We start from the raw sequence: 27,152 nt of genomic DNA, 5'->3' as shown, positions 1-27,152 counted from the left end.
CTTCATATTCCTCCTCCGCTGTTTCCTTGCATCAGAGAGCAATTAGTTGGCCAAGCCTCTTCTGTGAAAGTAATGACTGGGATAAGATTCCATGTTTCCAGACGAATTGTGAAGACAACATTTGCCCCAAATTGGAAGGCATGAATACAAATGTTGAATGGTATATGATTTATCCAATATTATACAAAAACGTCTACCAACAGGCTCCACTTAGTAACTTGTATGCTGTACTGACCTCTACTGGATTTTTTAAGTTTGAATTATTCTCAACGGTGGTCAACACTGTTTAATTCTCTATTGTCTTATATAAATGTAATTCCTGTTTTTATTATAAACTTTCAGACCGTTAGGAAGTATATTTCTAGGGGCGGCAGTTGCCACTCATTGGGGCCACTCTGAAACTACAGTTCCCATCGTGCCTTTCTTTTACGCTGGCGTGCTTGGAAAGGTGAGCGACCCAAAGGGGTAGAGTGGAACAGGCGGTAGTGGATGTGCGCGTGCTTTTTGATATGTCGGACCCGGCGACACAGGCCTTGCAACCCCGGCTACATCAAGCGCAGCCTGGTGCTGGGACGGCTGGCGCAAACGCTGCTACGGTGGGATCTGGATCAGGGAACAGTGACCCAGTCAGACCAGGTCTTAGCCAACAACAGCGGGCGAGTCAGAAGAAAGCCCAAGTCAGAGCTTTTCCACGGGCGAAAAAGCTCGAGAAACTCGGTGTCTTCTCCGCTTGCAAGGTAGCTATCGTTAGCTAACTAACGTCATTACGGCTAGGCTTGCTAGCAGAGCCAACCAAAACAATGAGCTAGTGAGTTCCCAGACGTGAACAATAATCACTAGTACAAACAGAAACAAAACAGTCGTTTAAAACTAGTTTTAAACATGAAGTAAAAGACGCAACTAGCAACTTAAACGTTAATGTTACTGTCAACAATATACTACTCAATGTAGCTAATACCACAAAGGTTGGTAATGGCTAGAAATCAACTTAATGGATAGCACATTAATATATATCGCTAGCATAACAACGAGCTAGAATGAAACTGATGATTATTATACGGGTATAGGACTTAATTTTCTCTCCGCTGTAGGCTAGCGACACATGCAAATGCAATGGATGGAAGAACCCACACCCGCCGACAGCCACTCGAAGTATGGACTTGCAGCAGCAAGCCGCCAGCCTGAGCGAGACTTGCCGCAGCTGTGGACATGCCCTGGGTAAGTAGGTAGCTCCTGCACACCTGCCAGAGACATACCAGCCCAGTTATGAGGCATTAGTCAGAACATTTAACCTGAAGGCTTAAACGAGGGTTAATATGGAGAAAAGTCAGGTCCACTCCCTGATTGAGATGCGTTATTGACCTGCTTCTTTGTGAATCATTTTCTACCTTATTTTGTATACTAATGTGCCTCCTGTAATTGTTACAATAATCAAATCTGAAATATTAAAACACCTTACATATAGTTTCAATGGACAGACATCTTTTGGATGAACTTCCAGATGATGAACTTAACCAATACCTCAGTGTTGTTGACATCAGGCCCTTCATCAACCTTGAGAATAAGTCCCTCAATAAGATTCAGTGGATACTGACAAATAGGTTATTCACTTTCTATGTTAACAGTTGAAGTCACTGTCTATTGGAGCTAACATCAAAATAGCTTGAATAGAAATTGGACAGAGCAATAGAAACATTTGTCTGTAATGGATAAATTATCAAATAGTTACACATTCATATACAGTGGCTTTGGAAAGCTTTCAGACCACTTCACTTTTTCCACATTTTGTATTGTAATAGACTGAATTTATAATTTTCATTTATAATTATCACAAGGATATTTCTTTAGGTTTACCATTTTAACGCATTGTAGAGTAATAGTGACGACATCACAACTATGTACTAACGCATGCAATCATGTGGCAACCCTAAAGTATTTGAGATCAAAACACATTTTGTAGATTCTTCAAAGGAACCACCCTTTGCACTGATGACAGCGTTGCACACTTTATATTCTATCAAGCAGCTTCATGAGGTAGTCATCAGGAATGCATTTCGATGAACTTGGTTAATTTGTGGAATTTCTTTACTTCCTGAATGCATCAGGGTGGTTGTACAGAGGGTGACTATGGAGTGTTGGTATACAAACGACCAACACATTTTTGTGGTCTATATCTAAATGTCTGTTGATTTTGCAAATATTTTTTGGCCTGCCTCTGTCTAAGCCTTTATCACATCCAATGGTAGTCGGGGCATGAGTCTTACACACTGTTGGTCTTAAAATGTTATTTAACAAACAAATTCAAATTTTCAGTGCTGACCTAGCTGAAAATGTTTGACTGCTAGAGGATGGGTGGGTAAGCCAAAATGGAGTTAGTCCTCCCCCTTTCAAGATGCTGATCTGTTACTGAACCCGCAGCGGATCATGTGTCCCACCTGGAGAACGTGTCGGAGGAGGAGATCAACAGGCTGCTGGGGATGGTGGTGGACGTGGAGAACCTCTTCATGTCCGTGCACAAAGAGGAGGACACTGACACCAAGCAGGTGTACTTCTACCTCTTCAAGGTGTGCCGCCCCTTCATGCCATGACAGGTGGTCATAACCTGAACCGTTTTGCTGCCTAGGATCAGTGCCTGGCCTTGCACCTGTTAACCGAGCCCAATAATTAATTACTGGAAAGACTCTCTAATCGTATTAGCTATATGTGTTGTTAGGACAGCTTTGTGGTATGTCGGAGGGTAGTAGTTTACGTATTCAGTCCAGTTATGTAAAGCCATCACCACCTCCCTCAAATCAATTTATTTCAGTGCTCTCTCCCAATCGTTCAGTTCTCCTTCCATGCTGCCAAGTTGGGAGACTGATTAGCTAGACAAACAGGTTTTAAGAACAGACAGTAAGCGATAAGCGAGACAGAACACGAAATCGTTTCTGACAAACTACCCCAGTTCCTCCAGAACAATCTGCAGAACTGACGACACATCAGCCAACACAGCAGGACACTTAGTTCTTTGCAAGGTCATTGCCGCAGTACATATTTCATTCCTCTCTTCCGGGTAATACCTTTACAACTAGATGTGACGGAGAGCTTTGTGAGGCTAATGTTGATACTGTCTTGTCATCTCCTTCTCCCCAGCTGCTGAGAAAATGCATCTTGCAGATGAGTCAGCCGATAGTGGAGGGGTCTTTGGGGAGCCCCCCCTTCGAGAAACCTAACATTGAGCAGGTTTGCAAATCTCTCCTTTTTAAGCGCTTGCCAAGCTCTTCTGGCCTTTTTTGCCCTACAAGAAAATCATCCAACCATTTTCTTGTTTTTTTGTCTTTTGTTCCTCAGGGAGTGTTGAACTTTGTTCAGTATAAATTCAGCCACCTGGCACCCAAAGAGAGGCAGACTATGTTTGAGCTGTCCAAGATGTTCCTCCTGTGCCTCAACTATTGGAAGCTGGAGACTCCCACTCAGTTCCGTCAGCGCTCCCAGAAGGATGACGGCACCGCCTACAAAGTGGACTACACCAGGTGTGTTTATGTGAAATAGCTCTCTTTATGTTCCACATGGCTGGTAACATTGTCTCATCGGACCAATTCGGTTCGCCCATGGAGCTTCCCGGCCGCTGTCGGTGTTCAGCTTGTTGCCACGAAATGGTGTTCTTTTCACCTGTTCCATGTTTTTATGTAACCTTTTTTATAATAGTCCATTGATTTAACTTGAGCATTTTCTCAGATAAAGAGAAAATACTTTTTTTACTTTTTCTCCAGGTCAAATATAATATTGAAAGTGCAACAGCCTACTGTACAGTGGGGGAACTAAAAGATGGCCTGCATTCATGCATTATAAGCGTGTTTCTAAGTGAAATGTTTCTAAGTAATGTGCATTTGTCATTAGAGCTGTCTGGATTGTTTTTCAACTGTGCATGTTGTTTGGGTGAGTCAAGTAACATTTGAATCCCTTTGAAAAGCCCTCTGATAGAAGGTGCATAGTTGAGAAATAGGCTTTACCGGAATTCAGAAGGCACTTAGGGTGTTTTTAATCATGAGTATATCCGATTACGTGTTTTACGTGTGACAAACTTTTATATGAATACTGGTATGAGTATGACGAGATCGGCACACACCTTATTGCATGTAAGACTAAGGTTGAAAACTTTTGCCACTGCCTTATACTGTATTCTGTATATCCAACCATGAATCTGGGCCGCTTTCGTTTCCCAGGTGGTTGTGCTACTGTCATGTCCCCCAGAGCAACGACAGCCTGCCACGCTACGAGACCACTCAGGTGTTTGGCCGTAGTCTGCTCAAGTCAATCTTCACAGTGACGCGGCGCCAGCTGCTGGAGAAGTTCAGGGTGGAGAAGGACAAGCTCCTACCAGAGAAACGCACCCTGATTCTGACACACTTCCCTAAGTATGCTCGACCAACAAGCTCATAGCAGTTCGTTACCCCCTCAAAGATTACATTTATTGTGCTTCTCCCTCAAAATCCAAAGAATCCTATGAGTGACACACTCTTTGTCTGTCTTAGGTTTCTGTCGATGCTAGAAGAGGAGATTTATGGTGAAAACTCTCCCATCTGGGAGGCTGACTTCACTATGCCTGCTTCAGAGGGAGGCCAGCTGGGGCACCAGACAGGTGAAGGAGGGTTACACATAAAGAAGAGGTTCTCATAAGCTCCAGCTGGGTACTCCTAGGCTACTCGTAAAGAAGTGGTTTTCATAAGATTCATGGGGTACTCCTAGGCTACTCGTAAAGAAGTGGTTTTCATAAGATTGACGGGGTACTCCTAGGTGGTTTGTGAAGACATTGGTATGTACCACATGTAATGTGGCGATGTTAACCTTTCCTGTCTGTCCTGTTTGGTCTTGTTTCCGATCCTGGCAGTGATCAGCCCTGCTGCAGTGTCCGGCTCTCCTTCCTTCTCTAAGGCTGTGAACAGTGGCTCCTCTACGGGGGGTCTGGGCATGGAAATTGGTGTGCCTGAGCCAATAGCAGGTCAGGAACCCGGGCGACCACACCAAGATAACCCAAGTCTTGCACTGGTTGTGGAGTAATAGCTGATTTTTGTGTCTAGCCTGATCCAAGAGCTCTAAATCTCAGTGACTCCATTTGTGTGTATTCGTGAGGGGTTATGTTGTGGTTATGGTAGTGTGTTGCAATGTCTCTCCCAGGAGAGAAGCGGAAGCTTCCGGAGGCTCTGACCCTAGAAGATGCTAAGAGGATTCGTGTGATGGGCGACATCCCCATGGAGCTTGTCAACGAGGTGATGATGACCATCACTGACCCAGCTGCCATGTTAGGTCCAGAGGTGAGTCCTGTCAAGCCTGGGATGCATCGGTTTACATCCAGGTAGTGATATTCCCACAGTGCCCAGGCATCCCACATAGCGTTGTGTACAGGTGCTGGTCATAAAATTAGAATATCATCAAAAAGTTGATTTATTTCAGTAATTCCATTCAAAAAGTGAAACTTGTATAATTTATACATTCATTCCACACAGACTGATATATTTCAAGTGTTTATTTCTTTTAATTTTGATGATTATAACTGACAACTAATGAAAACCCCAAATTCAGTATCTCTGAAAATTAGAATATTTCTTAAGACCAATACAAAAAAATGATTTTTTTCAAATGTTGGCCAACTGAAAAGTATGAACATGAAAAGTATGAACATGAACAGCACTCAATACTTAGTTGGGGCTCCTTTTGCCTGAATTGCTGCAGCAATGCGGCGTGGCATGGAGTCGATCAGTCTGTGGTACTGCTCAGGTGTTATGAGAGCCCAGGTTGCTCTGATAGTGGCCTTCAGCTCTTCTGCATTGTTGGGTCTGGCGTATCGCATATTCCTCTTCACAATACCCCAGAGATTTTCTATAGGGTTAAGGTCAGGCGAGTTTGCTGGCCAATTAAGAACAGGAATACCATGGTCCTTAAACCAGGTAATGGTAGCTTTGGCACTGTGTGCAGGTGCCAAGTCCTGTTGGAAAATGAAATCTGCATCTCCATAAAGTTGGTCAGCAGCAGGAAGCATGAAGTGCTCTAAAACTTCCTGGTAGACGGCTGCGTTGACCTTGGACCTAAAAAAAACCCAGACGAGACGCTTCTGACACTGTCTTGTTCAAGAGTGGTTTGACACAAGGAATGCGACAGCTGAAACCCATGTCTTGCATACGTCTGTGTGTGGTGGTTCTTGAAGCACTGACTCCAGCTGCAGTCCACACTTTGTGAATCTCCCCCACATTTTTGAATGGGTTTTGTTTCACAATCCTCTCCTGGGTGCGGTTATCCCTATTGCTTGTACACTTTTTTCTACCACATCTTTTCCTTCCCTTCGCCTCTCTATTAATGTGCTTGGACACAGAGCTCTGTGAACAGCCAGCCTCTTTAGCTATGACCTTTTGTGTCTTGTGTCCTTGTGCAAGGTGTCAATGGTCGTCTTTTGGACAGCTGTCAAGTCAGCAGTCTTCCCCATGATTGTGTTGCCTACAGAACTAGACTGAGAGACCATTTAAAGGCCTTTGCAGGTGTTTTGGGTTAATTAGCTGATTAGAGTGTGACACCAGGTGTCTTCAATATTGAACCTATTCACAATATTCTAATTTTCTGAGATAGTGAATTTGGGGTTTTCATTAGTTTTCAGTTATAATTATCAAAATTAAAAGAAATAATCACTTAAAAAATATCAGTCTGTGTGGAATGAATGTATACATTATACAAGTTTCACTTTTTTAATAGAATTACTGAAATAAATCTACTTTTTGATGATATTCTGATTTTATGACCAGCCCCTGTATATTGGTTCAGTAGTTGTTGGCCAGAGAATATGCTCTCCTCTGGGTATGTATACTGACCAGAAGTATGAACTCAGCATGACAAGACTTCTTGGATTTTTCCAAGTTACTACCCAGTATTGTTGAATCTAGGATTCGCCAATGACGAGCCAACTTCTCCAGCGCGCCAGTGGTGATCAAAGGTGGGTGATTTTTCCCACTCAGGTGGGTTACAACTCCATGCTTCAGTCAGGTGAAGGACCTGGTGTGCACCGGGCAGTTGAGCATTACTCCGTTTGTGCCGATTCTGATCTGCAAACCCAGTTTTATCAGCTGTCCGGGTGGCCAGTGAAAACATCAGATGTGGAGCTCCTGGACTGGCATGGTTACAGATGGTCTGCGGTTGTGAGGCTGGCTTGGCGTACTGCCCAATTCTTTAAAACGATATTGGAAGCGACTTATGCAAGAGGAGTTAACATCCAATCATCTGGCAACAGCCGTGGTGGACATTTATGCAGTCACCATGCCAACTGTAAGCACCCTTAAAACCAGAGCACAAGGGTCATTGTGTTGTGACACAACTGAACATATTACTGTGCAGTAGAGCAGCCTTTTATTGTCCCAAGCACAAGCTGCACCGTTGTACTGATCATGCTGTTTAATCAGCTTCTTGATATGCCACAACTTTCAGGTGGATGGATCATCTGGGCAATGGAGAAATGCTCACTAACAAGAATGTAAACTGCATTGTGCACAGACATTTAGAGAAATTATCTTTTTGGGCCTTTTATATTTTTTTTCTGTGTATCTTCCGTTAGTCAATTCCTGTTTGACAAGACATCAGAAAACGTGTCTCAATTTTCAATTCTCCTGGACCCACTGTGGGTTACGGCGAAGAAGCAAGGCTATCTTTGCGAATTAGACAAAGAAAAGACTGAAAGAAATAATAATATCGATACATTTCTGTATAAACAGAGAAGGGATGGGGAATGGAAAAACATTGCCACTACATAAAGAGTGTATAAGTAACAAACAACAACAACAAACATACAATGGGAAGCTTCAGGGTCTTTAGTGCCCGAGATACTTTTGGACAAAAACGCCTCTTGGCATGTCAGTTTGGTGACTAAATGTTCAGTATCGGCGACACTAAAGAGCCCGAAGCTTCATGTTCTGGGAAATGGATGCTACCATGACAAAGATTTCTCACTACATTGATAATCTCACTCATTCTCTGCTAGACGAGTTTGCTGTCTGCCAATGCTGCTCGGGACGAGACGGCCAGGCTGGAGGAGAGGCGGGGTATAATAGAGTTCCATGTCATAGGGAACTCTCTTTCCCAGAAGTCCAACAAAAAGATCCTGATGTGGCTGGTGGGCCTGCAGAACGTCTTCTCCCACCAGCTGCCTCGCATGCCCAAAGAGTACATCACACGCCTCGTGTTCGACCCGTACGTAGTACATTATTCCCCCTCGATAGCCACTGAGAAGCCCCTTGCAAGGTACACACCTTGTTTGACTTTCCATTTCCCTATCTGTCCAGGAAGCACAAGACGCTGGCCCTAATTAAAGATGGCCGTGTCATCGGGGGCATCTGTTTCAGGATGTTCCCCACCCAAGGTTTCACTGAGATCGTCTTCTGTGCCGTCACATCTAACGAACAAGTGAAGGTATGGATGAGCTTGTTTTCTCACTCGCAATATGGCGGCAGCAATGGAAGGTATTCTCTTAAAAGTTATTTTGACTTTGTTTGAGACACTGAGGCATGATGGAGTTTGGGCATTTTCCCCCGACCTTGTGATTTTAGGGCTATGGTACACACCTGATGAACCACCTGAAGGAGTACCACATTAAACACAACATCCTGTACTTCCTCACCTACGCAGATGAGTATGCCATTGGCTACTTCAAGAAGCAGGTACAATTGAGGATGATGTGTTAAACCCTCCTCTCCAGCAGTCCTCCTAGATTCCCCTGACTTCTCGCCTCTGTCTGGTTTTGTCATGGCAGGGTTTTTCCAAAGACATCAAAGTGACCAAGAGTCGTTACCTTGGTTACATCAAGGACTACGAGGGAGCTACACTCATGGAGTGTGAGCTCAATCCCAGAATCCCCTACACCGAGCTGTCCCATATAATCAAGAGGCAGAAGGAGGTGAGGGGAGTGTGGGAGGTCCTTACATTAGTGTGGGGCGCACCGTTTCCGTGACCTTCCTGTGTCTTCTTGTCGACTTGTTTATAAAATGTGTATTTTATTGTCATCTGTATTCAAGGAAAGACTAAACAAATGCACTGTAATATGTTGTGATAGAACAAAATGTTGTAAAAGTATGTGGGTGGTGCTTTTGCTAAGTGTCTGTGTTTCTGTAACTGGTTAGATCATTAAGAAGCTGATAGAGCGGAAACAGAGCCAGATCAGGAAGGTGTACCCGGGACTCACCTGCTTCAAGGAGGGTGTTCGCCAGATTCCTGTGGAGAGCATCCCTGGCATCAGTAAGTGGCTTGGTGGTGGTCCTGGTGTCCTTCAAAACATTGCCCAGGGAACAGAATATTAAAGAGGCTTTCTGGAACTTCCTGGTTTTTTTTTTTTATCCAGGGCTTTAGTCCTAAGAGTCAAAAAGGATGCCTGAAAACGTATTCCCACTGTTTATTAATGCGGATAAACGGTGTATTATGACATCACTGCGTGTGTTATGACATCACTGCTTGATCCCGGTCGGCCATTTTTCATCTGTTCTGTCCATTGGCTGAGTCATTGGTCCCACATATCAACATCCTTGCATGTTGCTGGTCCAACATACTATTTTCAGTTTTCGTAACTTCTGAATGTGCTTCTTGCTTGCTGTCACTCATGGCAAGGGACTGAGACTCATTAGCTGGAACTCACATAGGCCAAGGTTACAGTACTAAACTTGGTTCCACAGAGTTTCACGTAAACCTTTGACAACTGGGGTAAAATGCAGATCCTGCTCTTAGATTATTCATATATGATTAGTAAATCTAACTTTTTTTGCATTGTTACATTTTCCTCTGCGAGTCTCTTTAAGCCGTGTCTGACATCATAATTTTACCTCTTTTTCTAGGGGAAACAGGCTGGAAACCAAGTGCAAAGGAGAAAGTGTAAGTTGGATGTTGGGTCTTTTAGTAAAACAAAAAATAGGCATTATTGTCATGAAACAACTGTAGGATATGTATGTATGTGAGGCCAATCCTATTCTGACTGACATTCATAGACTGCAGTTGTACATGGCCTTTTCACATCATAGCGTTTGATCAAGACATTCAAACGTTCAGACAAACACTTGATTGGAAATGCCTAATCCTCAGTAGTATAGGTCATCAACCAAGCAGAAAGATAATCAGTGGTTCAATGCGACAATCAATCAATCACATTTATTTTTAAAGCCCTTTTTACATCACTAGTTGTCACAAAGTGCTTTTACATGAAGTCAGGTCCTCTTCAGATGTTCAGACCATCAATACGGCCTACAGGTGGACTGGACGGGGACAGCTAGGAGTCGTCAGGCCAGGTAGTCTTAAGGTGTGGTCCCATAGCTCAGGGCCTGGGAGGAGCTATATAGGGAGGAAGGGATCAAATGAGCAGGAACATTATGGAGTTAGATATCTGCCAAAAGCTTAAGCGTATGTATTGTTAGGATCATAAGAAAATAAGTTTGTAAATTGGTTTGATCATATATAAAAAAAAAAGTAATACGTGAAACATGAAATTACGCACATTAAAATCAGTTTTCATTATGCATGCACAAGGAGAGGAGAGACTCTTAAATTGAAATCTTTCAGGATGCATGTTTCCGGTTTTCCTGATTTGCTGCTGTTCACACTGCCTACGCTTGTTATATTAGCGCTCCCGGAAAGTTTCGGTCATGTTTTTTGGGAGGATGAGATGATTAAACTGCAGGACACCAGATTATGTTGTATTGCGGAATTGTAAAACTAGATTCATACAAGCCAATAATATTCGTCGGTCATCGTGACAGGGTGTTTGTACGTTCACAGATCTCATTTCTCCCTTGGTTTCATGTTTTGCATGTAAGCTTTTTTTACGATCATACAAATCCACGTATGGATTTTCTTACGATCCCAACAATGTTTGCTTAACCTTTTGGCAGATCTCGAGCTCCATAGGAACATACCAAATGTCTGAGAACACAGTGGGAGTTATACCAGGGCCGACTGGTCCAAGCCTTTCGGCACCTTGTTAGCGTAATGCTGTGTAGCTACTGAGGACTGAGGCAGGTGCATCCGGCCAAAAATATCGCGGCAGGATATGTCCCACATAGTAACCTACCTTGCCAGACCGGACACCGGCAGACCACGAACTACTCTAAGACTACTGCCAGCAGTTATTTCATTGATATACTTTCCCCATCCTGTGTTGTAGCAAAGAGCTGAAAGACCCTGACCTGTTGTACAACATGCTGAAGAATCTCCTGGCTCAGATCAAGGTACAACAAGAACTGACACAAATCAAGTCTGTGGTCAACCTTAGGAGTGGCCGGACGATCTTGGTCCTAAATGACAGACTATACTTCTGGTCAAATTAGTGCCCTAAATGGAGAATAGGGTACCGTTTGGTGCAGAGACGGTCGTATTGAGGTTGTGTTGTGTTCCTATCCCAGACTCACCCAGACGCCTGGCCATTCATGGAGCCTGTGAAGAAGTCTGAGGCTCCAGACTACTACGAGATCATACGCTTTCCCATTGGTGAGTTTGTCGTGGCAAAGCTCATTGGTGAGCAATTCATCCTTATTATTCATTGGCTGGTTCTTTGAGAAGTATTTCACCTCCATTCATTGGTCGGTTCATCAGTGAGTATATCATTGTCATCATTCATTGCCTGGTTCTTTGGTATTTCATCACTATTCATTGGTCGGTTCATCTGTGTTGTAGCCTATACTCTGTCCTGCCGAAGTATGTGAGATAACATCTTATTGAACGTGTCAGATGATGTGATATTTCCTCAACAATGTTTTTCAAGACATTGTAAACAGAACCCCTCGTTCCTCTAGATCTGAAGACTATGACTGAGAGGCTGAAGAACAGGTACTACGTGACCAAAAAGCTTTTCATAGCAGACCTGCAGCGTGTCATCACAAACTGCCGTGAATACAACCCCCCAGACAGCGAGTACTGCAAGTGTGCCAACACACTGGAGAAGTTCTTCTACTTCAAGCTGAAGGAAGGGGGCCTGATCGAGAAGTGAGGTCGATGCCGAACCACAGAAAGGAGCGTCAGGGACACACTCACTCAGTATACACACAATCAGTCACGTTACTGTGATGCCATAGTTAGGGGATCATTGCTAGCCATATTTCAACCGAAATCTTGTTTAAAAGTCAACAATGGCTGTGTGTTAATGCATGTTTACATTTACTGACGGGTGAAGGGAACTGCGGGAGAAAATTGAGAAGGCTCCGTGGGCCAGTTAAGTGCTTTAATGTGTCAAACAAACTATACCCCTCTGTCCTTAACACTCTTCCTCTCTCTCACTCCCCTTTAGAATAGAACAGTGTTGCGATCTCATTCTGTTTTTGCTCCGAGTGATTCCAAATTAATATGTCCCTCCAGCGGATGTTAAACATTCAGAATCCCATTTAGACATCTTTTCTCTTAATCCGATAAAAACAATGGCCGCTTTCCAAATGATTTGTGTGTCACTGACATGGGAACTTAAGCAGACGGGACCTGGGGACCTAACGCCGTTGTTGCCTTCCTGTACTGGTATACACTTGAAAAGTTGACTTGGGGAGTGTTTTGAGATGCCACGTGCCGTCGACTTGGAAGACAAGTTACCTTTAGACTTCACATCTATTTAAAGCCTGGCTAAGGCGCTGTTGACGATCCCCTTCCTGAAAGAATACATAGCATAAGACTGCCAGATATCACCGCACGTGTTTATTGAACCAGTTGCCCACATATTTCAGGACATGTATGTATTCGGCCTCGAACGAGACCATAGATCGCCCTATCTTGCGTTGCGTTGTGACGGTATGGGCTTTGTGATCGGTCAGTAGATATTCTACGACCTTTCCACTATGTTTCCGCTTTTACGCTTGCCCCCAACACATTTATTGACCAATACTGAGTATTTTAAAATGCTGTAAGTGTAATTTCAATTTTCCGCCACTTTTAAAGGTAACTAGGCAGAGCTAAGTAAATCTGTAGTGTTGTAATCCCCTTTTCTGTTTTCTTGGTCTGTATGACGATGTCACTGGTTAGGGAAGTATCATGAAGGGCCAAGTGGCATGTAATAGTTAGTTTAATGGATTTGTGTGCCCTCTGGGTTACTGTCCAACCCCTTAGTTTAGGCTTCTGTTATACCTGGAACTGAGAACTGCAATGACTTGTTTCTGATGGAAATGCAGGAATCATCCACGGCGGGGAACTATTAGTTACGTCAGTATTTCAGTGCAGACCGCAGTCGTGCTTTCGGACACGAGACAAGGGTGTTTGATTGTGCATGTTATGATTATGTCTGACATACGAAATAGTGTCTGGTTTTGTAGTCAATCCATACACTCACAAGCTGTAGTTATTACATGGTGGAGAACAATATAATCTTATTTCATTCAAATATATATATATATTATTTCAGTTATATTTTTACAGCGATAGCTTTTGGCTCACAAACCCACTTTGATTTATGGTCTGTCTGATTGTCAGCTTCTGATTGGTTCTCTGCTATTTTGTGAAGGTGTTTGGGGGAATGACTGGTATATGCTGGTTGGTTGAGCTTGCTTGTTGAGTATTCCACTAAATGTGTGTGTGTGTGTGTGTGTGTGTGTGTGTGTGTGTGTGTGTGTGTGTGTGTGTGTGTGTGTGTGTGTGTGTGTGTGTGTGTGTGTGTGTGTGTGTGTGTGTGTGTGTGTGTGTGTGTGTGTGTGTGTGTGTGTGTGTGTGTGTGTGTGTGTGTGTGTGTGTGTGTGTGTGTGTGTGTGTGTGTGTGTGTGTGTGTGTGTGTGTGTGTGTGTGTGTGTGTCTGTCTAGACTACGGTATATGTGTGTTCATTGTGTACTTGAATAATGACTAGCTTTGAGCAACTAAAGTGATTTCAATGTTGCATTATTCAGGGTTGCCAGGTATGCATCCCTCGTCCTACATATGCTGCATTAAGAAAACATTCTGACCGTACTGTGTGAGTGAAATGTAAAAAATATGAAGACTGCTACATTTTCATTTAGTTATAGTTTGAATAGCTCCTGTAATACTGTTAATGAAAATAAAGTTTTTATATAAAATATTTCTGTTTAGAGGTTGTCACTGTTTCTATGGTTACCATGCCCTTTAAATGTAATTCACACATACAGCTCTGGAAAGAATTGAGACCACTGTACCTTTTTCTTTCCTTTCCAAAAAAGTCAAAAAGGACGTTTTTGAGTGTTCCTCACTTAAAACCTTCCTTGTCAACAAAGGTGCAGTGGTCTCTTAATTTTTTCCGGAGCTGTATATTGGGATTTCCCCACGTTTCTGGGAGCAGTTAGTTTCGTTTTCCTGACGTCACATGTTGTAAGAGTGGGGCCCTTTAAGGGCATTGTGTGCTTAGTGACTAGTCTCCTGGACTGCACATACGCATACCAGTCTCACTACCAGTAGATTAATCTTTCTTACTGCTGTTTAGGCCAATAGTCCATGACTGCAGCTCCTCTATACCCCCCATAGACTGAAGTAGTCAAGGTGTCTTAATCCCCATAAAACCTAGCTCCAAAATGTGATATTGCTATTGTCATTACTCAGTTAATTTGCCCCATGAAGAACAGTAGAATCGCTTCAAATAAGGTCTGTTTTGTTTAGGTTATATTTAGCCAATCAGAGTTTCCGCTAGAAAAAAAATGGTTTCGTTTTTCGGACATTTTGATGACATGCCGGTCAAATATTGCCTCTTAATTAGTGAAGTTGAGGAAAACTGCATGGCAGTCTATGTAACTTTAAAAAATGACATAAACAGGCCGTATTGAATGCAACATGTTTATTAGCCTAATTTTTAAATAGACGGGGGGAAAAAAACATGAACGTGCGATTGGCTTCAATCAACGCCAATTGATTTTACTGGTTTCACATTCATATTTTAACAAACCAATCCCCCTTCCCCACATAAAATATCTGAATAGTAGTCTATTGTTTTTAATCAAGCAGACAAATATACACTCTCAGTAGCCTATGTCTCATTTAGCTGGTAACATTTTAATTTGCCACCGTGAAATGACTCCTTGTCAAATTAACTGGAACAAACAAATGACTAGGCCTATAACATTGTCTCGCGTCATTTTAGGCTACTTTTTACGCTGTTTTGCAGTGCTGAATTGTGCAGCTGCCGACTTAAAATCAAAACTTTCCAGTGTCTCTCCACAACTTGCAATGCGCATAAGCCGCGTAACCTTGTTTTCCGCAAGGCTGCTTCGTCTTGATCCGATTTTGCAGCGAGAACCCCCTCTCTGCAGGAACACTCGAGACAGGGATTACACAGGCTATCTTGGCGAGCTTGGTCCACTCTGGGTACATTTCGTTGAAATCACATATGAGAACTTCGCATGCCCTGTTACTTTATAACATAGACAAAGTGCGGTGTATTTTTTCTTTATACATTTTAGGCTTATTCTCAAATTCAGATTGTGTCAGGGAAGCAGGATTATTAGGCAATTTTAAAACACAGACCTTATTTGATGTAAATAAAAAACAAGGTATGGTGTAATGGTGTAACACCACAAATAATTGCTTTTTGACTTTTCCTGCAATTTTTGTCACCTATTACTGTTAGACTGTGTTGGCCGTTAAGAGCTCCCTTAAGTAGGGCCCAATCTTCTCTGGAAATGGAAGGGCTTTCGCTTTCCCTTTTCTGTTTGGGTGTAAGGGTGGATCTGAAACGAGGAGTTACAAAGCCCAGAATGTGGATGTGGATACAAAACGAAGAGCTGCTTCTGAAACAGTGGGAGCTGAGTTTTAAAAGGGCTTGTCTATAGCTACAAATAGATAGTAGGAGGCAGTGAACAAAGGCATTTGCCAAGTTTATTTGTAGTAGCTATAGTTTAGAAAGACTTGTAGTCTTCTTTAAGGACAAAGAGTGTGTGGATTCGAGAGGATTGCAGATATTAGGATGGCTGAGTTAGGTCTGTATAGCTACCAGGAGGAGGTGGTCCAGAGGGCTATTCAGGGGGATAACGTTATCATCTGGCTGCCCACTGGAGGAGGAAAGACCAGGGCTGCAGTTTATGTGGCCAAAAAACATCTGCAGAACAATCCCGGGGCTAAGGTGGCCGTTCTGGTCAACAAGGTAGGAAGAGGTTTACTGTGATGTAATGTGTCACTAGGTTTTGATCTATTAACCAGATGTTTTAACAATAAACAAAGGTTTAAAAAAAAATTAAAACTAACAAAGAAACTTCTACTGGTATGGACGCTATGTTAATCATCTACAAAGCCAGGGGTAGAAAACATTCCATGAAGTAAATATTTAAAGCCTGGGGAACACTAAATATCTATGCAATGTTTCCCAGGTACATCTGGTTGACCAGCATTACAAGAAAGAGTTCAACCCACACCTGGGACAGGATTATAGATTGGTGCCTATCAGTGGGGAATGTGACCAGAAGGACTTCTTTGCCTACGCAGTCAAGGACTCCGACATAGTTATCTGCACTGCTCAAATACTGGAGAACGCCCTGGCAAACCAAGAGGAGGGAAAGCATGTTGAGCTCCAAGGTAATTGTCTACTATGTCACCAGTAGCCAGAGTAGTGTGGGTGCATTTATTTAGTATAAAATAACATTGAAAAACTGCTTGTTTTTAGACATAGATTCAGACAGAAAACATAGCGTTTGAGTACAACCATTTATTGGAGAACTTATGTACAACCCTGTACATGTAAGTCTTGGCATTTGGTTCTGCTCCTCTAAGGTAACTCATTGCCATCACATGATCGTGTATACGATACTACCACAATAACATACCGTTGATATTTTTAATGCAATTCCCATGGCAATGAGCAAAGTACGCAGTACCGACCACCCCACAAGGAACACAGAATCAAACAGGTGAAGGCAGGGGTAGTGGGTGGGCACCCACATGCCAGTACAAGCTCAACAATTGACTGAGTGAGTAACCTGATGGTTATGTAGACAGGTTTACAGTCTGACGTGATCAGAGCAATCCTGTATCAACAGATGCGTTGCTGACCTATTAACACTTGGGTTTCCTGGCTGAACTGGCTACGATAATTAATGTATAATGAATGGGGCAATATGTATGATTGATCTGTATGACTAAAATAAAAGCAAAAATTCCAAAATTACATTTCAAGTTAATGTTTTAAGCTAATGTTTTCCTAAACATTTGTTTTGAGTGCTTGAGAGATTCCCTTTGAAACTTTTTTTGGTTTACTGCTCCGTCCATCAGTTTGCATAGACTCGTATTCTCCTTATAATTGCTTAGGCACTTTGTGTACTATTCCCCCAACCTAAATATCCGTGTACAAACTAACAAAAATGCCGTAGAACACTGCACCACCTGGGAGGACAAACATTGGTTCCAGTTTTAACTGTGAAGTTTAAAAAATATATATATATATACTAAGGCCAAAGTTAATCCCACCAATAGAGTTCACTCTGCTGATCTTTGATGAGTGCCACCACACTCACAAGGAGGGTGTCTACAATAAGATAATGAATCGTTATGTGGAGAAGAAGCTGAAGGGGGAAGGACAGCTTCCACAGATCCTGGGCCTCACTGCCTCACCTGGGACAGGAAAAGCCAGGAGCATTGGTGGCGCCGTGGACCATGTACTGCAGGTGAACATCTCTCTCTCTGGAGGTTGGCCCATTTCCTCTGCCCACACTGTCATCCTGCATAAAACCTTAACCATTGTCTGAAAACCAACTACTGTCTACTTAGTCCACTTTTCTCTTTTCATTATTTACCTCCCACAGATTTGTGCCAACCTGGACTCAGTGATTGTGTCGTCTAAGCAGTTTGCCCATGATCTGAAGAAGAAGGTCCCTAGACCCATGAAAAGGTTTGACATTGTGGACAAAAGACCTCAAGTGAGTTGACCGTTCCGTGGACAGTTCTGTTCTGGAAATGTAGAGTCTTAGAACTTGAGCTGCAGTAAAATCCAAACTCGCCCTGTTGTTTTGTCTCAGGACCCATTTGGGGACTGCCTGAAGTTCATGATGCAGTTGATTCATGACTTCATGGCCCCGGCGTCTGACATTACTCTCCGAGAGATAGGCACCCAGGAGTACGAGGCAGATGTGGTGATTCTGGAGAAGAAAGGTTGATATTTATCATATAAATATAGCTAAGCAAAACATTAAAACTACTATAGTAGAAAAAAATGAATTTGTCCGTTTGATGTTTTTTAATGTGTGAATTTTATTATCTTAAAGTCAGTGAGAATCTGTCCTCAGTCAATGTCGAAGTTATTCAGAATATCATAATAAACCCAATGCACACGTTTCCTCACACAGGTGTGGCTCAAAAGAACAGACTGCTGGCCCAGTGTGCTCTCCACCTACGCCAGTACAATGATGCCCTGCTCATCAACGACACGGTGCGCATGGTGGATGCTTTCAGGGTCCTGGAGGCCTTCTACAGCACCAAGACCTCCACCGCAGTGGACGGGACGGATTTCTTTCTGCTGGGACTGTTCCAGGGTGAGAACCAACTTTAAATGCCTGGGACCAGTCCCTTTTCTTTGTCCCAAATGGCTTGGTAACTGGAAAGTGGAAGGAAATTCTCGTCCGTGGCTGAACCCCCTAACAGAGAGCATGTCACAAAACTTGGCATGTCGTGACACATCCCCTTATGGAGACCATGGGTGAACACAAGTGAGCCAGTGACTCCACGTTATACGGTCGGTAGGGCTGGAGAGAGCGTGTCCCAATGAAGAGAAGGGAGACCAGGCAGAGACAGCAAGGTCGGTTGGTCAGTCCAGTGCCTTGCAACTCACCTCACACTCCTGGGCAAGGCTACCCTCAATTGCCAGGCCAACCAAAATATTTTTTCTATGGTTGCAACTAGGGACGCACCGATACCACGTCATGGAAACATCAGGTGAAACTCCATGGTTGTGCCGCCTCTGGCCGCAGCACCATAGAATATAGAACTCAGATTGGTAGAGCGGGAAGACGGAGATGTCAGTAATGAGTACATGAGTACAAGCTCTGCTCATGCTAAATTGTCTAGGAAAGGAAAAATACAAATTTAACACAAGCAAGCAATTTGATAAAATATTGTTAGACACAACACAGCGCAAAGTTCAAGCAGTATCCTAACGCTAGCAGTGCAGAACCACAACAACAGCTAACTCCAACACTGGAAAAGTGAAATAAAATGTCCAGAAAATGATGAAAGAGCGGAGCATGAAAAGATTCAAAGAATCGCGCACAGTTTACTATTGTACGAGCTTCAGAGCAGCTCGGCCGCAGCACCATAGAATATAGAACTCAGATTGGTAGAGCAGGAAGACGGAGATGTCAGTAATGAGTACATGAGTACAAGCTCTGCTCATGCTAAATTGTCTAGGAAAGGAAAAACACAAATTTAACACAAGCAAGCAATTTGATAAAATATTGTTAGACACAACACAGCGCAAAGTTCAAGGAGTATCCTAACGCTAGCAGTGCAGAACCACAACAACAGCTAACGGTCAGTTAGTGGCTGTCACATTGATATAAAGGTAGACATCGTCTGAGCGACAACCCAAGGTAAGAAGCAGAGATGGGGACAAGTCACACATGGTCAAGTCCAAGCAAGTCTCAAGTCTTAACCATCAAGTCTCGAGTCAAGTCACAGTTCAGATAAATCAAGTCAAGTCAAGGGTTCACCCTAAGCAAGTCGAGTCCTTATAAGTTTCAAGTCAAGTCACAGTACTAAAGACATGAACACACACACACACTGTCCTCTGTTTCTGACGTGCGCTCGGTGCGAAGCTCGATTTCAAAATCAAATATTTTTCTCCTCCGCGGTACAATTTTTTGGGGGGACGAAGCGGAGGGATCTTTAATCAGCCTGAAGGGATTGTATTCACTATAACAACCGCCTCGCTATACCTTATCCCGCTTATTACATGGCTACCTACCAAATAAATCAATAATTTGACACAAAATATTGATTTCAAAAGGAATTTATTGATTTAAAAACGATTGTATTGCTTCCTCTAAAGAAAATAGTCCGTTCCGTCTCCGGTTAGAATCCTGCTGCGTCCATAGCAACGCAATGTTTTTCATGTCAACGGCCTGTTATCAAGAAATAACACGCATTCTGCACTGGAATTCAGCCAATCCATGTAATAAGGGCTAATAATGACAACCTTATAAACTAATTATTGTGACTGAAAAACTGCCTAATATGTTATTACGCTGTAATTATTCTTGTCTGTATGAGTAAAAAAAAAAACTCTTCGAAATGTTTAGGTGCTAGTAATCACATCGACGCCTCCATGTTAGCCTTTCATGCAGTAAAGTTAACTGTTATGGTGTAAGCACAATGCTTTTTAGTTTCCACACGCAGTCCACAAACACTTGAAAATGCGCACATTTAATACAAACATTATAGCCTACGTGTAATAATATACATGCCCTCTCATTTTAAGATGCCCATCAACATTAAAATTCAGGCTATGCCACTGTTATAGTCAAATTCCCTTACATCTATTTACCAGACGTATTCAGTAATGATAATGGTCACATTTCTAACAAGAAAAAAAAAAAAACATAATATGCAACCAAGGCCAAATTCTGACAAACAAAAGATTCATTCATTACATTAGTAACTTAATCGTTATAGATCTTAGTGAAACTGAATATAAAGACATTACTTTCTTACCTTTCCTTGTGGTTCTTAAAATAACGAATGAAATTTGACGTTGTTGCATATTTTGCATCTGGCAAATCTTTTTTTATTCACACGGTCCAGTTCAACGTCTTTGTATCCAAACGATACTATATGTGGAGCTCGACTAACATTACTGTCTGCCATGTTTGGCGCGGTTTGAATTGTGCAGCGTTAAAGGCACATATGCTGATTAGTGGTGCTGATGTCACAACATATAAAATAATTTTATTGCTGTTTGTTTATTATAAGTTCAAGTCATTGTCGAGTCTTCCACTTCAAGGCAAGTCTCAAGTAACTTGTTTTCCAGTCAAGGTCAAGTCAAGTCATTTTCATACTTTAATCAAGCAAGTCACAAGTCCTGAAAATTGTGACTCGAGTCAGACTCGAGTCAAGTCATGTGACTCGAGTCCCCCACCTCTGGTAAGAAGTCAACTGTCACAACTCGATAGCTACAATGCATTAGCGTCATGCATGCAACAATAGAGATGTGGCAGCAGCAATAAGACCTCCGGTCGCATTTTGCCTTCAAAATAAAAGTCTGCGATGGGTTGTGTGTATTGTTCATATTTTCAAAGAAAAAACAATTTTGGGTAAAATATAAATTAAACAAATTACTATTTAAATAATACAGTATATGAGGCAAAGCATATTATAAGGTGGAGCACATTGTGAAATGGTTAGAGCTTAAGTAAGTTAACGTAGAGAACCACAACTTGTGTATAGGGGACAACACTTCAGTTTTTTACTGAGAAAATCCTACCTAGTGCAGCTCTGGAAAGGGCAGCTTTTAATAGTCTAATCTTGTAAGTAACAAAAGTGTGACTTTTTCTGCAGGATAGCTTTGCATCATACAGCTGTGCGTCTTCTGCATGGCAGTGAAAATTAACAGTGTTTCTGAATGACATCACTGAGGTATCATAAATAGTGAGTCATTGTCCTGATCCCCAACAGAAAACAAAAGGAAGCTGAAGAAGCTGGCAGGCAATGCCCAATACGAAAACCCCAAGATGGAAATGCTACAGGGCACCCTGCTGAAGCAGTTTGGCCAAGGTGATGACTCCAGAGGCATCCTCTTCACGAAGACCAGACAAAGCACCCACTGCTTGTATGACTGGGTGTCTAACAATGCAAACCTGCAGGAAGCTGGCATCAAGGCTGCCATTCTAACCGGTGCGGGCAATGGTATCAATTACATGACTCAGGTAACTCAACATTAAATGGTGTTTAATGCAAGGATGAAACCATGGGTTGGAAAGGGCCCATGCAGACAGCAAATATATCTGTGTCTTGGTCTGTTTCTGTGGTTGCCGTTTGAAGAATGAGCAGAAGGACACCATCCGCAACTTCCGCAATGGCTCCCTCAACCTCCTGATTTCCACCAGCATAGCCGAGGAGGGCCTGGACATCCCAGAATGCAACCTGGTTGTGCGTTATGGACTGCTGACCAACGAGATTGCCCAGCAGCAGGCCAGTGGGCGGGCTCGGGCGGCTGGAAGTGTGTATTCAGTTATTGCCCCGGCACAGGGGCCGGAGTTGGTTCGAGAACGCCTAAACGAACGCCTGGAGGATTTAACTAGCATGGCCATCAGTAAAGTACAGGAGATGGATCCTCAAGAGTTTTACAAGAAGGTAAATCTTTTCCTCTGGGTCCGCTCATTGCTTTGTTTTGTATTGAGAGGGTTTCGTATCGTGTCCGGCATCTCCACGTTCTCTACAATTCTCTCTCATTTCCTGCTTCCCCCTCACTCTTCACCTCCCCTGTTAGATCACAGAGGTCCAGACCAATGCACTGTTGATGAGACGGTTGGGCGAACAGTCAAAGGACAAGAAGAGGAGTCGTTTCAATGGGGCGGGAATTCAGCTCTTGTGTCGAAGCTGTTTTGTGCCTGTTGCCTCCGGCAGTGACATCAAGCTCATTGACAACGTGCACTATGTCAATGTCAACCCGGACTTTAAGTAAGCTGACTTCCTCTAGCATCTCTCCCTATATTTTAATAAGAACACTGTGTTAGAGGATTACTGGTCCATGTCTGTGCTTTCAGGTGCTACTATAAGGTCGGTGGACAGGTTTATCTGGAGAGGACCTTTCAGGAATGGGAGCCAGGTCGTGTGATCTGCTGTGCTGCCTGTAGCAAGGTGCTGTTGGTCTGAACGCGCTTATGTTGCTAGGACATCTTTAATGTGGAAATCTGTTTTTGTAAAACCTGTGTTTAATATGTATATTTGTATGCAAACAGGAATGGGGAATGGAGATTAACTATAAGAAGAGTGCCCTTCTGCCAAATCTGGCCATCAAGAACTTTGCTATGGACACTCCAGAAGGACGAACCACAGTTAAGAAGTGGAAGGATATTGCGTTTACTGTGGAAGAGTTTAACTTCAACAAGTACTGTAAGGACAAGTTCCCTGACATGTATGACTGACATTTCACTGGACAATGGACTAGATGTTTCTATTGGATTTTCTAGCTCAGTGTTTTAACCTTTTTTTCTCCAATCGTTCTATCCTCTTTGTCTTGGTCTGTGTCTGGGCTACGTTTTGTGCCTTCTACACAAGTAGTCCCTTGACCCAGGGGGAGAGACTCAGTGTACTTGTAACGGCTGACCCTCTTACATCAGGTCTGGGCAGGGTGCCACACTGCGCTGTACGCGACATGGCAGCGTGCTAAATCGTGTTGCAAAATGGCTGCGGTTGGAATTAGTGCAACAACTTTGTGTATGCCCCATGGTTATGCCTCTCTCTCTCCCTATCTATCTCCCTCCCTCTCAACCCTAGATGTGCTGTCATTGTCTCTATTCAGTCATTAAGTATATTTAGTGTAAATCTGTCATCTTATCGTGTCATCTTATAAAATAATTTTTTTTAGTAATAAGAACTCAAATCTTATTCAGGGTAGGGCTGTCACTAATGACTATTTTGGAAATCAAGTATTCTGTGGATTATTCTGACAATGAAGTTATTTGGAGAGAAAAAAAAATCCAAACACTGCTTTTTGAAAAGCCAAGGTGACATAGGCTAGTACAAAAACGTTTCTTTTCAATGTAAAAACACACTAATCTTTGATTGGGCGCAGGTCTGTGATGATCATGTTTATAACACAATCTGCTGGGTCTTTGCTTGCTGAGGAAAACATGGCCCAGATCTATGCTCATCATTACATCAATACAAATTCAGCCCATATTTGTGCATTTTGTGGGAATCAGTTCCATTTGCGTGACGATATTGATTTTCATCCGACTTTCACGCAATAAACACACACACACACCCACACACATATCTAGCCTATATATTAAAAATATATAGTGTCTGTGACTCTGTGACTCATCACAAACCACATCCACCCTTTGTACTACTGGACTCTGACCCTGCCTTGCAAAGTCTGAGGTTTTCTGTTGTTAGAGGTAGGTGTCTACCTTTGGAACCACATTGCTGCTATCCCTGCATTTCAGTTGCACATGCTACCCTACTCCTTCAATTTCATTGTACTGTACTTGTTCAATTACAATAAAGTTGAATCTAATCTAATGTTGTCGTGGTTAATGTCAAGTTGTCATAACAAAGACATTGACAAGATATTTTGTCTTAGTTAATGTCAAGTTGTCATAACAAAGACATGGACAGGTTGTGTTGACTCAGTTAATGTCAAGTTGTCCTAACAAACAATGTCAACCTTTCATAAAGAATGACATAATAAACTGAATGACACCTAATGACAACATTCATAAACATTCATAATGATTCCTTCATGTGTCATGTCATGGCAATACTCGGCCCTCTTTCAGGGGGGTTGCGGTTGGTGGGTGTCCCTTTGGTTGATGCCTGGCAATGTGGGTGGATTGATTTCCTGCCTGTTGGGCCCTGTCCGGGCCATGTATTTATTATTCTAATTGGACTCTTAATATCTCACCCGGCACAGCCAGAAGAGGACTGGTCACCCCTCTGAGCCTGGGTCATCTCAAGGTTTCTTCCTAAAATTCTGCCTTCTTCGGGAGTTTTTCCTAGCCACTGAAATCCAACACTACTGTTGTTTGCTCCTTGGGGTTTAAGGCCGGGTGTCTCTGTAAAGCACTTTGTGACAACTGCTGTTGTAAAAAGGGCTTTATAAATACATTTGATTGATTGATGGCTATGACAGAATCATGACAATGTCATGTCACTCTTATGCAAACCCCTGCAAATAAAGTGTTACCAAATAAAAAAGTACAGCTCTGGAAAAAATGTATGCATGTTTTTGTTTCCTTTCCAAAAAAGTTGAAAAGGAAAGTTTTAAGTGAGGAGCAAAAGCGTTCAGTTTGCAGTGGTCTCTTAATTTTAACCCTTCTGTTCCCCACTCAAAACCTTCATTTTCCTTTTTTGGAAAGGAAAGAAACAGGTGCAGTGGTCTCTTGATTATTTCAGGAGCTGTATATAAAACTAAAATATAGCAATAACATACATAAAATGTAAACTAGCAGCAACTAGTAGGAATTTTAAAGAGAGGAGGATGGGAAATATGAACAATACGGGTAGAAGTATTGATTATTATGAATATAATGTGAGTGTAATATTAATGGTACATACAAAATGATATTCTAATGTACATTAAATGTACATAGAAAGACAGTATGATCAGTATGATCATAGATCATTGTTACTGGTTGAGGAGCCTTATGGACTGAGGGAACAAACTGTGAGTCTGGAAGTGCGTGCTCCGATGCTCCGGTAGTGACAACCAGATGGCAGCAGCGGTGTGAATAGACCATAGCCTTGGTGCAGAAGCGTTGCCAGGATCACAATACATTCGGGGCTTATTCCGTCCAGTTAAACATCCACTCGAGGGCTCCCCCTAGCGAGGACGTCCATGTGACTGTGGTGGACGTCCACATCGCTACGAGGGATCTAGTTGCGTCTCCCGGCCGTCCGGCTTAACACACCTCTCAACGTCACTTGTCGCTCGTCCTTCCTGCTAAAACATCTACTCGAGGGCTCCCCCTAGCGTGGACGTCCATGTAACCGTGCTGGACGCCAACCTCGCTCAGAGGAATGTAGCTGCCTTTCCTTCACCACCCTGTGTTGACATTTAACAGACACTGGAATGGCTGCCATACATGTAGAGATGCTGATTTAAGAAAAATTTGGAGTGGTCTCTTAGTTTTTTCCAGAACTGTATATCTAGCCTATATAGTAAAAATAGGTTTTTTTTATTAAAATTGAATTGACCTCGTATTTAGCTCCGGATACTGCTTCACTCTACGTCACTGCTGTAGCGAGGGCATTATTTTGTAGAGAATTAGTTGGTAGTAAAACCCATCGTAGTCCAACTTACACCGACACGCCCGAGTCTGAAGCCTCGGTGAATGGATGGTTGTTTTTCAAATGTTTCATCATTGATTACGTGCTGCAGTAAAATTCAAGCAGTTTTGAAGTAGCGGCAGAAAAAAGAAGTTCGCAGCTTTTACGTGAAATGATCACAAATTTAGGAAATGTTTTGCATTTTTCTCCAGGACCATCCTTAACGCCTTTTCCTTACTGCTATGATGAATAGATGTTTCGAGGCAGTGTAAACGAGGATTTTTATGTAATCGATTTACTTGATAAATCGTTAAACCCCCGTCCAGTGTGAATTTCGGGGGATTTAGGGTTAGTTGTCTTGCTCATTGACAAAACGACAGATCTTTCACATTGTCAGCTCTGGGATTCAATCTAACTTTCTTTCGGTTGCTAGTTAATGTTCTAACCTTAAATAGTAGGCCTATCATTTGCTTGATGCTTTTTGAAATGTAATCATGTAAGAACATTTCTGAAATATGCTATTTCTAGGAGTCGCGTATTATTTATACTGCGTTATTTGCCTACTATTTCATTTGAAATCACACGTTTGTGCTTTAGTAGCATAAAACCAATGAAACATACTGTAATTACTTTTCTTGATCAGTTCATGGTCTTGTATATGTTTACTGAATGTCATGGATAAAATAAAACCTACATAACAGAACAAAATAATTATGTTTTTTGCTATGGATGTATACATTTCACTACTGCCTTCCTAATTGTCTCCACAAGATGGCACTCTTACCCCTCCGACCTCTACCCCCATAACTGCAGTAGTGGGACCTCATAGTCTCGGATTGTCTTCTTTCATCATCAGTGCCCTTTACCTTGGAATGGGCGGAGATTGTGAATATGGCCAGGGTCAACACAGGTGTCTCTGTGTGCTTTGGTTTGGTGTGCATTGGCTTCTAATTTGTTTTAGGGCAAAGCGAGTGTGTGAATGAATACTGATGTTGTTTATGGAACCTCGGGTCTGCGGAGATTCCATAACGCCGGGTTGTGCCAGAGTGAGGGACAGCCCGCGGTTGCTCACACAGTTCCATGGGGTGTTTTAGCAAACATTGATACATTGATTATGTCCCCGCAACTCTAATGTGTACAGTCACTCACAGTAGGTTTCTATCAGAATTGACCTATTTAGCTATCGGTACAGTGAAGGAATTTCTTTGTTTTTGCTATTTATTCCAACAGTTTGGATTTGAAAGACCCTGTTTTCTGGTACTTAATGAGAAAGTTT

At 42.5% G+C, this 27,152-nt stretch overlaps 2 protein-coding genes across 2 annotated transcripts; both read left to right on the top strand.

Moving 5' to 3' along the window:
* The first annotated feature begins 404 nt into the window (after positions 1 to 404).
* On the top strand, positions 405 to 13,580 carry kat2a (K(lysine) acetyltransferase 2A). Its single transcript, XM_010874807.3, has 18 exons — positions 405 to 737; positions 1,092 to 1,218; positions 2,419 to 2,564; positions 3,133 to 3,222; positions 3,331 to 3,512; positions 4,206 to 4,397; positions 4,515 to 4,621; positions 4,871 to 4,981; positions 5,158 to 5,294; positions 8,000 to 8,208; positions 8,301 to 8,427; positions 8,565 to 8,675; positions 8,768 to 8,911; positions 9,135 to 9,249; positions 9,840 to 9,876; positions 11,159 to 11,222; positions 11,397 to 11,481; positions 11,787 to 13,580. Exons 1-18 carry the CDS (start codon positions 510 to 512, stop codon positions 11,978 to 11,980), a joined length of 2,406 nt encoding a protein of 801 aa, XP_010873109.1. The 5' UTR covers positions 405 to 509; the 3' UTR covers positions 11,981 to 13,580.
* A 2,026-nt stretch (positions 13,581 to 15,606) lies between these two features.
* Positions 15,607 to 24,080, top strand: dhx58 (DEXH (Asp-Glu-X-His) box polypeptide 58). Its single transcript, XM_010874806.3, has 11 exons — positions 15,607 to 16,046; positions 16,270 to 16,474; positions 17,369 to 17,559; positions 17,698 to 17,811; positions 17,911 to 18,043; positions 18,238 to 18,423; positions 21,557 to 21,807; positions 21,923 to 22,234; positions 22,371 to 22,561; positions 22,648 to 22,741; positions 22,843 to 24,080. Exons 1-11 carry the CDS (start codon positions 15,870 to 15,872, stop codon positions 23,026 to 23,028), a joined length of 2,040 nt encoding a protein of 679 aa, XP_010873108.1. The 5' UTR covers positions 15,607 to 15,869; the 3' UTR covers positions 23,029 to 24,080.
* The last annotated feature ends 3,072 nt before the right edge of the window (positions 24,081 to 27,152 follow it).

This window comes from Esox lucius, chromosome 11 (genome assembly GCF_011004845.1).
Source record: "Esox lucius isolate fEsoLuc1 chromosome 11, fEsoLuc1.pri, whole genome shotgun sequence".
Taxonomy (NCBI): Eukaryota; Metazoa; Chordata; class Actinopteri; order Esociformes; family Esocidae; genus Esox; species Esox lucius.
The sequence above is the reverse complement of the archived record's forward strand: the minus strand, read 5'-3'. Positions and strand labels throughout refer to the sequence as shown.

Bases quoted from the DNA above. Each gene is read 5' to 3' on its own strand.
- kat2a (XM_010874807.3), top strand. From the start codon at position 510: ATGTCGGACCCGGCGACACAGGCCTTGCAACCCCGGCTACATCAAGCG. The intron at 4,622-4,870 runs GTGAAGGAGGGT...CGATCCTGGCAG, and splicing joins CCAGCTGGGGCACCAGACAG to TGATCAGCCCTGCTGCAGTG. The intron at 8,428-8,564 runs GTATGGATGAGC...TTGTGATTTTAG, and splicing joins CATCTAACGAACAAGTGAAG to GGCTATGGTACACACCTGAT.
- dhx58 (XM_010874806.3), top strand. From the start codon at position 15,870: ATGGCTGAGTTAGGTCTGTATAGCTACCAGGAGGAGGTGGTCCAGAGG. The intron at 17,560-17,697 runs GTGAACATCTCT...TACCTCCCACAG, and splicing joins CCGTGGACCATGTACTGCAG to ATTTGTGCCAACCTGGACTC. The intron at 22,742-22,842 runs GTGCTGTTGGTC...GTATGCAAACAG, and splicing joins GCTGTGCTGCCTGTAGCAAG to GAATGGGGAATGGAGATTAA.